We start from the raw sequence: 12,524 nt of genomic DNA on the forward strand, positions 1-12,524 counted from the left end.
TATTCTGTAGTACTTTATTAGCATTACTATGTTTCAGAAAGTACTGAAACTGCACTTACTAAATTTTTAGGGAACCATACCCAATTGAATTACTGTCTATAAATCACCAATGTAGATGTTTCTCCCTGATGATTTTTGTCAATCTCTGAGAAATGAAGTTTTAAACATTTGTCAATCTCTGAGAAATAAAGTTTTAAACATTAGATAATGCTTTGTTATTTATATAGCTTGTGAACCAGTATACATTCTTAATAAAATATTACTTGATTAATATACTTAGCCAATATATAATTGAGTAGTCTGGTAATATATGAGCATAGAATTGACATAATACACTTATTTTAACTAATAAAAATTACTGAGTATAATAGTTAAAATACAGTGAATTAGTTAATATGTCATGTTCTGTAAGAAACTTACATTTCTGTATCAACCTCCCAAAGCCATATTTGCACAGCGTATCACTACAGTTAACGAAATACTACATGGCAATGAGAAAGAATGAAATATGGCCTTTTGTAGCAATGTGGATGCAACTGGAGAGTGTGATGCTAAGTGAAATAAGTCATACAGAGAAAGACAGATACCGTATGTTTTCACTCTTATGTGGATCCTGAGAAACTTAACAGAAGACCATGGGGGAGGGGAAGAAAAAAAGAAAAAAGAAAAACAAAAGAGAGGTTAGAGAGGGAGGAAGCCAAAACATAAGAGACTCTTAAAAATTGAGAACAAACTGAGGGTTAATGGGGGGTGGGAGGGAGGAGAGGGTGGGTGATGGGTATTGAGGAGGGCATCTGTTGGGATGAGCACTGGGTGCTGTATGGAAACCAATTTGACAATAAATTTCATATTTAAAAATAAATAAACATTAAAAAATAAAATAAAACACACACACACACACACACACACACACACAAACCAACATTTCAAATGTTTAAATATTTCCAACATACTTTGCTAATAGATTTTCCCCACACAGGCTTAAGTTTTATTTTAGGAGTCCAAAGCCTTTTGTATTGTGAACTTCATTTTTAGTAAAAGCTCCTTTCAGTGAGAAGGTTCTGGATACAAAGAAAATGGGATGGTGGAGTCCTCACGCTTGGGCAGAAGGTGGCAGCAGCTGAAGGGTCTGACTGTCCTTCCAGGGAGTTCTCCGCATTCAGTGCTTCTACTCCTATTACTAGGTCCTGGCAGGGTTTACTGCTTACTTTTTGAAGTTAACATAGGATTATAAAAATATAGTTTTGTCAAAATCTGACTAATCCACCTACTAATTTTAAAAACTATCATTTCATAAGATAATTTTGTATTGGAGATTCTTTGCAATTTTCTCTTCGGTTTAACTTGACTAGGCATTTTTTGGTCTAATGCACACTTTTAAAATTAATGTAGCATTAGAATGTTTTAATATCGAGTACATCACCCGCTCATTTTCATCTCCTTAAAATATGGGCTTATTCATTCTTAGTCCAGAAAAAAAACTTCATCATTACTCTGTCAAGTTGCAAAAGAACTCTTAGAATTTTTATTGGGATTGTCTGAACATTGTAAAAATTAAGAATCAATAGTTTTCCTACCCAGGCTTGTGATATCACTGTGATACCATACCCAAAAGTAGAACTTGCCACTCAGTTTTCTTGTTTTGTTTCTAGTCCTCCACATCTGTATCAGGATGATTTCCAACATTCATAAGGAAATAAGGAATAAAATAAAGCCAACACACTATTTTTCATTTCTATCAACAGGATCATTTTTTTGAAAATAGGATCTGTTTTTCCATTACTCTGTTTTTGCACTTTGCAAATCTGTGGACATATGTTTTAAAACTGATAACCTTACTGAACTCTATTAGCTCTAATGGATTTTCAGTTGTCTCCTCAAACTTTGTGAATTGCATATTAACCCCCAATCCCTGTGGTAAATACTTAAATAATATTTTTTTAATGTTTATTTGTTTTTGAAAGAGAGAGCGAGCGTGAGCACGAGTGGGGAGGGGCAGAGAAAGGGAGACACAGAATCTGAAGCAGTCACCAGGCTCCAAGCTGTCAGCACAGAGCCCAAAGCCAGGCCCAAACCCAGAAACCATGAGATCATGACCTGAGCCGAAGCCGGACACTTAACCAACTGAGCCACCCACTTGCCCCTAAATTTCCAAATATCTTTAAATAAATATAATCTGTCACTTGCATGAAATCAGTTGAATGTGATATGTGAGTTATTAACTTTCTCTCCCAACACTTAACCAACTGAGCCACCCAGGTGATCCTGTGGTACTTTAAATTTATTATATTTCATCTTGACCAAAAAAAAAAGAAAAGAAAAGAAAAGAAAAAAACATAGGAAACAGTATATGGTCTAAGCTATCTCTATTATATTTTGACTGACTGAAAAAACTAAAAGAGGAGACACCCCTGTGAAAACAGCTAGGTCAAGTATCATAAATTATTCCTCATTAGATCTTCCAGCTTTAGGTCTCTAGCAATCACTGCTTTGTTCCCGATTCTCTTCTCTAGCCAGTCATCTCCTGCCAAAAATTCATGTCAACAGATCCAAAAGCAAGCTCCTCATCTTTCTCCACAGCTGTTAAGTAACCTATTTTTCTCTTATGAATTTCTTTAATACTGTGTTTTATCACTTGAAAGGTATTTAATACATTCTACTTCTCCCATCTCCTTACAGGGAAATAGAATCCTTGAAAGCAGATACCAATTATTTTAAATCTTGGTAGTTCTCACAACACACTTAGACTCTCACACTGAACACAGAATGAGCTCAGATGAATTCCAGCATCCCATAGGTGGGTCCATATCCTGATCCAGGAGAAGTGAGGGCTCTCATCCTGGGGTACTGATTACATGAATGCCTCCCATTCACTTTGATGCCATCTTCCTACTGCTTCGCTCATTGGGACACACCCCCAGAAACAGCAGGTGCAGAATGTGGGTCATTCATGGGTCCTGCAGAGGCATTACCCAGAGGGGTCTATTCAAGGAAGATGGCGATCCCATGTGGGATCAGTGGGCAACAACGTTTGTCAATGATTTAAAACGAAGACACTGAGGGTAGCTCTTCACCCAGGCACAACATAGAGGCAATCTATACCTACACCGCTTATGACATTTGTCCCCTTAAAAATAAAGATCATCATCCAAGTGATGAATGGTCCCTAAAGAACCAGTGGGATAAAAAAAAGTTAATGATTTACAGGGCTTCTGCTTGCCTAACATCAGGTCCTCTTCAACATTGTTGTTAGATCCTTTGAATACAAGAAAACTAGGCTCTGCCACTATGTTGGATTCCCATCAACAGAAATAGGATATAATTTACCTTTTATCCTAAGCTTCCACGAGGGGTAAATTCATGTATGCTACTGTGGCCCTTCATCCCCAAATCATTTTTTTCAATGCAAGTGTATACCCCTCTGTGTGCACCACTGGGACACTTACATCAAACTCATTCAGAACTGCAGCCAGCTCACCGATGCCTGTGTGGCCTTTGGCTTCATCGGTGGGCGAGGTAGCTTGAGCAGCATTGGAGATGCCAGCAATGGCTTCCTGGACTTGTTTAAACACATAATCTCGGTTGGCTCTGGTGGCAGCAACATCTGGGTGGCAGAGAAACGCTTGGGAGGCTGTGTACAGCATTGTGGCATTCTTCTTTAGAGCCCCTCGGGCGGCTGCCATCTCATTCCGACAGTGAGGGTCCTTCAGCTCTTGTGTGTGCAAAACATGAAACCTGTCACATCCATGAAGTTTGCCATGGAAACCTTTGTTATTGAACTCTGAGTCAGACTCACAGAACTCCACTGAAGTTTGTAAACCACCTACCGTCCCTTGTCCTCTCTCTAGCTGCCAGGACTTTGTGTATGGTGTTCTTTCTGTATGAAATACTGGAGTACCCCTCTTCTACCCTACCCTTTCACTCAACATGGCCCATCTTCCTGGAACCTATTCCATCCAGCTCTCTAGGCGCTGTCTCCTTCTATCTGCTCCCACAAGCCCCTATCCCCTCCTATCATCAATACTTATACTGTACTGGAGTTACATATTTAAGCATGTGTCCCTCCTGTGTTGTATCTATTGAGAGCAGGAAACCCGATCTTGTTTAGTGGCCCTTTACTTATTAGCAAATGTTTGGCCTATAAAAGGCACTCAAATATTGCTGGGGAAAATGTAAAAACCAAGATACAGACAAGTAGCCTGCATGGATAGGAGTCAGTTAAGCAGCAGAAGAAAACCCAGGCTTCAGTCTTATGATGTTGCTTGCCCCTATAGTCAGTGACAATTACAAACATGGGAAATCAACTCTTCTGATTTTTGCTTAGTGCATATCTGCCACTTCGTTATCAGGTTCAGACTAGGGTTCATTTCATTTTATTTTTTTAAAGCTATCTTTGATGGCAGCTCAATCACTGAGTTCAGGGAATAAAAATAGATCAAAGGGGATGTGTCTTCCTAGTTTTGGCTGTCAAAATAATACTACTGGGGAATCTCTTGATCTTCAGCTTTAAAGAGCATTGTTAAGAAAATGTTCACATCCGGTGCGCCTGGGTGGCGTAGTCGGTTAAGCGTCCGACTTCAGCCAGGTCACGATCTCGCGGTCGGGAGTTCGAGCCCCGCGTCAGGCTCTGGGCTGACGGCTCAGAGCCTGGAGCCTGCTTCCGATTCTGTGTCTCCCTCTCTCTGCCCCTCCCCCGTTCATGCTCTGTCTCTCTCTGTCCCCAAAATAAATAAACGTTGAAAAAAAAATTAAAAAAAAAAAAAAGAAAATGTTCACATCATTTACGGAAATGTTAAAGGCAGCGCTGCTCTCTGAGGCCATGTAGGATTGCCAGCTGAGGATCTCAGAGAAATTTTTCCAGTTTCAAAACATCATTGAAGGTTACTTGAATCACTGGGGTTCAGTTTTTATTTGTTTATTCAGTATGTGTTATATGAATGACCTGGCAACAATTGTATCTTTTCTTTTGTGTGTCAAAACAACTCTGAGACAAGCACAATGTATTGGTTACCTAGGATTGTCAAGGCAGATTGACAAGTAATAATTAACTGAACCATCTATCCTCTTTTGCTTATGCACTAATGAATTTAGCCCGCCAACATGATTTCTAGTTTGAGGGCATTTCTTTTTGATCCTAAACATGAACACCAATAGGTAACCAACACGTGTGTGTACTTTCTGTGCCAGATAATTATCTAGGCATTCAAAGTAAAAGGTTTCTTCCGACTAGTCATGAAGAGCCTTTTAACCTCCCGAACTCTGGTCCAGAAATTGCATGTTATATTACTGGGTACCTACACTTAAAAAAGGAAGAGATGGAAGGGGGATTCTCTCTATAAAAACATTTAAGGAAACATTCCTTAATTACATGAAAAAACCCTGCAAACAATCTAAATGTTAAATTATGAAGAATTAGGGGCACCTGGGTGGCTCAGTCGGTTGAGCGGCCGACTTCGGCTCAGGTCATGATCTCACGCCCCGCGAGTTCGGGCCCCGCGAGTTCGGGCTCTGTGCTGACAGCTCAGAGCCTGGAGGCTGTTTCGAATTCTCTGTCTCCCTCTCTCTGATCCTCCCCCGTTCATGCTCTGTCTCTCACTGTCTCAAAAATAAATAAGCGTTAAAAGAAATTTTTTTTAATTATGAAGAATTGGCTAAGTAAATGACTGAAGCATTTATTTATTTGATAGACTCTGGATACTATAGTTTTCAATAAATGACATGAATAATATTTACAAGATAAGTGAAAAGGCAGAACATAATATGCATACTTGTATGCAAAGTATGATTATAAATATGTTAAAATATGAAGATAAATAACTAAAATGCAATATACCAAAATTGTACCACTTTTTTCTTGGGTGGTAGGGTGTTCTATGGTTTTTTCCTTCTTCCAATTCTACCTGTTTTCTAAATTTTCTTGAAAGAGACTGAACTAGCAGTTAATTAAAAATAAGGTATTAATGAAATAAATGATACTTATGGGTATTCTCATAAATCTCATACATGTCCATGAATTTTAATACACATCTATATACACACCAGTACCTGATGTGTCCATCTCCAACCCACAACTCTCTTCTATTTGACATTTTTACATGGAGTGTTCACAGGCATCTCACAAGCCATGTATCTAAATATGAAATATTAATTTCTGTACCCAACTGACCCAGTCTTTCCCATCTCTGTAAATTTACCAACATTTACTCATGTGCTGAAACCAGAACCTTAGAACTGAACTGGTTGCTGTCACTTCCTAACATGTCCAATTTAACATCAGGTCCTCAGAGTTCTATTTTCAAATTAAACTTGGATTCTTTGCAGTTTCCTCCATTTCCACCACTACGAACCAATCAAGACCACCATCTCTCACCTAGTCTACTTCAGCCCCCCCCCCCAACTATAGCTGGTCTCTCCTCTTCCATTCTCTTCTGCACAACATATCTAGAATCCTAAAATACTTATTTGAGACACGGATATCAAACTTTGAACTATTCAAATACTACCCATCCACTTACAATAAAATCCAAAACTTCTGCAAGACTCCCAATGTCCTGGCCCCTACCTTTCTTCCCAACTGCCCGAGTGGTTCACTAAGATCAAGATTCAATGGCTTTTTTCTCAGTTGTTTAAATTAGCTAAGTAGCTTTCTTGGTCTCACATTTGTGTTTCAGAGTAACTTCACTCCTACACATCTTACATTTTGGACTATCACACAAGAGCTCATTTGAGTTTTGCTGATTACAAAACACTTAAATCATCAAGTAATCTCAAATCACATGCATGCTTCTCTCACACAAATACTGTAAGCATGTTAGGGGCAGAAACTAGATCTTGGTCCAGTTTGTAATACCAACGTTCCTTCAACCTGGCACAGAAGAACACTCGACAAATGTTTGCTGAATAAAACTTTCTTGTTGGTCACAGACCATCTTAAATCACTAGGAATTGCCCTATGTGTTGAAGAATTCTAGGAACAGTCAAGAGGATGGGTAAAGGATTTTTAACTGACCCTTTCACATTTGGAGATGTTTTTCCTAGGGGAAAAAAAAACCAAATTCCTTGAGGATAAAGTCCTAATGGTACTTGACAAACAACTAGAATAGACTAAATTGAGAGTGCTAGCTCTAGACAAAAGGAAGACAGAAGACACTATGTCAGTCACCTTCATCAGAGTAACTCACACTTAACCTGTGTTATCCCACACACCCACACATTTATTTTCTTCTCTGCCTTTCCCTGATTTTCTTTGCATAGTCCTCTTGCCTTTCATAAAGGGGTCACTCAACATGCTGCACATTTGGGCTATGCATATGCATGATGGGGTCTATAGGGCTAGGAAACAAAAAATGAGGGCAAAGGGTGGTGCTCAGAAAGCATCTACTGCACTACATGAAACCACTCTCCCCTCCTTTCTTTTTTTTCTTTTCTTTTTTTTTTTTGATTGTGGAGGTTTTCTTGCAGTGGAAAAAAGGTTACAGTGGTTCCCACCAGTCACACAGGAGGCCTGTGACCTACCCTAGGTAGGCAGGGGGCAGAGAGTACCCCAGAGCCCACAATGCTATGAAAACTGGCTCATGTAATAAGCAAACTTTGTTGATCACAGGTTCTGAGGACATTTGCTAATTTGATAACCCGCAGATAAGGCTGATTTGTTTAAGCCTACCAAGCTAGGAGGTTACTGAAACACACATTTTCTCCCCCAGCATTTCCTGAATTGTCCCCACCTGTTGTCTTCTTGCTGCTCCATAGTTGAGTTTCACCATTTCTTTGACAAATTCTTTAAAGCGATGTGCAAGGTCTTGTTCATTTGTAGCATTTTTGACAGCTTCCAAGGCCTCTTCCACCTGAGGTAATAAGGAACATTTATCAATGGATAGAATTTAAATATTAAACATGTTAGAAATGGTCATTTGTAAAAAAAATTATGCCTAGGGATTCACATTTAAATCAAATAGAATACCGCTAATAAGTACTTATAATCAGAATATTTCTTCACAACACAAGGAGATTTTGTACCTAAAAAGATAATGCCTGAACTCTTGAAGCATTAGAACTGTATCAATTGTCGTTTATTGGGTTAGGATTCTGATGAGGAATACAGACTAATAATTTCACATAGACACATACAAGAAAATCGATGGAAGAAAAAAACATGGAATCTGAAAACCAATTCTAGAAATCTTTAGGAGGGAGTGCTTCACCAACGAAAACTGAAGGAATTCCCTGAAGCGTGAGTGCGCTTGAATCTGCAACCACAGTTCTTGGCAACACCTGTGCAGCCAGAGCTGAATGGCCTGTAACTGTGAACTGAGTTCACAACCTGCCGTCCACTGGAAAGAGGAGCTGTTCCCTGTGGAGAATCCAGTGAATCTGAAGCTTCGTTGTCACTGAAGGTGGTGTCAGCTGGGGTAGAATGCAGGTGAGCAGAATGAGAGCAGGCATGCCTCCCTAATGATGTGCCCTGCTTCCAATTCTTGCCAACTGGATCATGCAACTTTTGCAGAGAGATCTTTAAAAAATTTTTTTTTCAACGTTTATTTATTTTTGGGACAGAGAGAGACAGAGCATGAAGAGAGGCAGAGGAAGAGGGAGACACAGAATCGGAAACAGGCTCCAGACTCTGAGCCATCAGCCCAGAGCCTGACGCGGGGCTTGAACTCCCGACCGCGAGATCGTGACCTGGCTGAAGTCGGACGCTTAACCAACTGCGCCACCCAGGCGCCCCTGCAGACAGGTCTTAGACTTGAATTAGGGATTTCACTAAGAACTCCTTTACAGATGATTTGAGGATTTGGTGGGTGCCTGGGTGGCCCTGACTTCGGCTCAGGTCATGATCTCACTGTTAGTGGGTTCAAGCCCTGTGTCGGCTCTATGCTGAGAGCTCAGAGTCTGGAGCCTGCTTCAGATTCTGTGTCTCCCGCTCTGCCCCTCCCCCAGTCACATTAGGTCTCTCTCAAAAATAAAATAAAAAAACATTAAAAAAAATAAAATAAATGACTTGAGGATTTGGGTGGTACTAAAGTCTCTTCTCCAGAATGACTTTAATGTTTTTATTTATTTTTGAAAGAGCACACGCATGTGAGAGAGTGGAGAGAGGGAGACAGAGGATCTGAAGCAGGCTCTGCGCTGACAAGAGAGCCTGATGTGAGTCTCGAACTCATGAACCAGGAGATCATGACCCAGCAGAAGCTGGCGCTTCACCAACTGAGCCACCCAGGTGCCCCCCTCCAGAGTGACTTTACTACCGTGTGAAGATTTCCACAATTGGTAACATTAAACACCTGGGGTCTCAATTTAAATTAAAAGTAAAATTGAGATATGAAGTAACCCATGACATCATCATCAGTCAACTTGCTATTTTGTCAGTGGAAATAACCAAGAACAAAATTCTGAGTAAGGCACAAGACAGGTATGTGTTTGCTAAATCAAAAGTTCTTCTATACAAAAAGGGACCCTAGTAGACAGACCTCTGCTAATGCTGTCTTCTAATAGAAGCAACAGAAAAAGAACAGGCAGCTCAGTCATGTGAAGTGAAGAAAATGCAGGGCCTACTGAAGAATTCTGATTAGCTCTTTGTATTTGAAGCAAGCCAAAGGGAACATACAGGGAGTTCATCGTTTGACAATGCGGAAATACAAAGGACCACTAAAACAGCTAGAAAAAGCCAGAGATTAACACAGTTCTGAGCTACAGAGATCTACCTTTGTTTAAGCCTGACACAATCACAAAGATACCTAATTCAACATCCTTATCAAGTTTCACTGAGTGGAGGAAGAGAATCGTGTATATAAACCAGTGATAATGGAGATCAACCTTTTTCTCTGTAGACATGCCATTCAATTTACTAAATAGGCTAACCCATTTTTATTAAGAGTTGTAGCAAGCCAGGGAAGTTATTTAGAACGCTGGTAATCTAGACTCCACATAAAATTAAGTTTCCATTCACATCTCCTATGGAAATTCTGAATCTTTTCTTGACTGCAAAAAATATAAAATACTTTCACTTCTCAATGTTAGTCTTGTTCAATTCGTATCCAGGCTCCAATAATACTCAAGGAAAAACGGTAACAATCATTGAAAAAAAGGACTGTTGTGTGTAAAGATACTTTCTTTAGGGACTCAAATCAAGTTCCATACCATTTTATGGTATGGAATAGGCCAGATAAAGCATTTTCATAGTTTAATTAGAATCTTATACCTCAAACCTTTAAAACAACAAATCAGTGATGTCTCACTTTCTAATAGATTTGTAATTATCTTAACACGGCTATCAACAGCATCATGGAGAAGACAGCTCTTGACAGTTAATTTGTTCCTGCTGCTTATTTGAGCTGTAAATCTTTCCAGAGGACATAAAAACTGGTTCCAGCGAAGAGCAAAATAATTATCTCAGAAGGAGCTAAATCTTGGATTTGTTTTCTAATACATATATAAAACAGGCTTCTTACTGAATATTAATCAGACCAATTGGGAGTATCTATTTGTTGCTTTATACCTTACATTTTCTTATTGGCTGTATCTGAAGAATCCAGATGCTGGTTTGCATTTATGTTTCTAATTCAGTGAAGTTCTTTTAAAAAGAAACACCAATGATGGGGTCTCTGTGTAAAGGTAGACTTAGCCATACTTAGAGTTTTAATCTACAAGGATCTCCAAAGGTCAAGTAATGCAAAGTTCTCATGTAGAAACATGGGTTCAGAATCAGTCCGAGGTCTGGAAGGAATGGGACCATAGTAGAGAGTGGTGGGAGCAGACAAATTGGGGGGGGGGGGGAGGTGATGCTGAAGGGACAAGAAGGAAAAGGAGGGACAAAAAAGGGGCAGTGACCAGACACTTCTTCTGAGAAGTCAAAATTAATAACCAAGTTGGTCATTTTTTTGTTTTTGTTCTTTTTAAACAGAGCCAATGATATTTTCTTTCTGGGTGTCTGGATTAAAGGACATTACAGGGATATAAGCCAAACAAACACTTTAAAAGGCAGTTCTTATACAGAATACTCAGGACACTTTTTCCAAAAACTTTTTCAGAGCACTTAGATGGCACAATTGGTTAAGCATCCAACTCTTGATGTCAGCTCAGGTCATGATCTCACCGTTCATGAGTTCAAGCCCTGCATCGGGCTCTACGCTGACAGCATTGAACCTGATTGGGATTCTGGCTCTCTGCTCCTACCCAATGCTCTCTCTCAAAAAAAAAAAATAAAATAAACAAAGAACTTAAAAAAAAAAAAGGAAAACCTCCCTAGGCCCCACATTGTTAGAAGATATGAGTCAATATGTGTGAGGAAGGCTTGGTGTGAGGTCAGACCGTTGTGTTTGAACCCCAGCTCTGTCACTTGTTTGCATTATGATCCAGACAAACCACTTAACCTTTCAGACCCTCAGTGTCATTTAATAAAATGAAGGTAATAATGTTTACATATTACACAAAGTTATTGTGAGAATTAGGGAAGAAATGAAGAAGGTTTGTAAATGGAAAAAATGAAGATGGCTAACTAAACTCAATTAGAAAATAAATATAAGTGGGCTAAATACTGTAATTATGATAAAAACTCTCAGATGGAACCTTTGAGAGACTGACAAAGAATCCCAAGCAGGCTCCACACTGTTACCGCAGAACCCAATGTAGAGTTTGAACTCACAAATCTTGAGATCATGCCCTGAGCCGAAATCAATAGTTAGATGTTTAACCAACTGAACCACCCAGATGCCCCAACAGATGGAACGTTTACAAACAGACCCCACAAGAGGCTATCAACAAGAGATAATTTAAACAGTAAGATGAAAAAGATGAAGATAAAGCCTCTCATGCTAATGAATTTTAAATGTATCTGCAATAAATTCTAAATATATAACAGATCAAAGTATATGACAGAAATGGAACAAAGACTTCTTCTCTACTCTTTTCTCAAACTAGGTATTCTGTATATGTAGGAAAGGAAAGAAAGAAATGCAAAATAGCAAACACTTAGAATAACTGGCAAGAATTAAGTAGCTCCTTAAACAGAGACACTGACCTGCCACTCAGCGTCTAGCTAAGTATCGGAGTATCTGTTAAGGAAAGTATCTAATGAAGAGGTTTTCCCAAATAATTTCCAAGAGGCAAGGCGCTTGGAACATCTGCAGACCAGGCACTCGGGAGAGTGGAAGCCTCACAGTGAAGGCCTGCCAGCGAGAACTCTAAGCAGAGCAGAGCTCCTGGGGAGGTGTTAGAAGGGGGAAGCTTGAGAGACACACCTGTCCGGAACTGGGAAGTCTTTTCCAATGAGCTGATAAAGGAAGCCTTTAGAGGCAACAGCTGTAGCTTCCCTTCTTAAGAAGGCCCTCGGAGTCCTGGATATCACAATTAAGTGTTCTCCTGCCACAGCAGGCCCGGCTGTGAACACCAAAGTGAGAACTCTTTGCTCAACCAGGTAAACCTGTCCTTAATATTGGCAGTTTGGGCAGAGTACAGCTGAAAAGACTCAAAGATCTAGAAAACATATTAAAATTTCCTCCCTTGTTAGTGGATTTAGGTATTATTTT

The 12,524-nt window shown here is 39.6% G+C and overlaps 1 protein-coding gene across 3 annotated transcripts; it reads right to left on the reverse strand.

Moving 5' to 3' along the window:
* Window positions 1-966: 966 nt before the first annotated feature.
* Window positions 967-12,277, reverse strand: LOC123384209 (catenin alpha-2-like). 3 transcript variants are annotated; one of them, XR_006594933.1, is made up of 4 exons: window positions 12,017-12,277; window positions 7,725-7,844; window positions 3,447-3,604; window positions 967-1,207 (listed from the first exon to the last, which is right to left on the reverse strand). XR_006594933.1 is itself a non-coding variant. In XM_045053330.1 (2 exons), exons 1-2 carry the CDS (start codon window positions 3,681-3,683, stop codon window positions 1,205-1,207), a joined length of 240 nt encoding a protein of 79 aa, XP_044909265.1. In that variant the 5' UTR covers window positions 3,684-4,004; the 3' UTR covers window positions 967-1,204. The 3 variants fall into 3 exon arrangements, 1 of the variants encoding a protein (XP_044909265.1); XR_006594932.1 differs by having other exon boundaries at window positions 3,447-3,712; window positions 12,017-12,266; XM_045053330.1 differs by lacking the exons at window positions 7,725-7,844; window positions 12,017-12,277 and having other exon boundaries at window positions 3,447-4,004.
* Window positions 12,278-12,524: the final 247 nt, after the last annotated feature.

Source organism: Felis catus, chromosome A3, assembly GCF_018350175.1.
Source record: "Felis catus isolate Fca126 chromosome A3, F.catus_Fca126_mat1.0, whole genome shotgun sequence".
In the NCBI taxonomy this organism is placed as follows: Eukaryota; Metazoa; Chordata; class Mammalia; order Carnivora; family Felidae; genus Felis; species Felis catus.

Coding starts and splice junctions, on each gene's coding strand:
- LOC123384209 (XM_045053330.1), bottom strand. CDS start 3,683: ATGGCAGCCGCCCGAGGGGCTCTAAAGAAGAATGCCACAATGCTGTAC.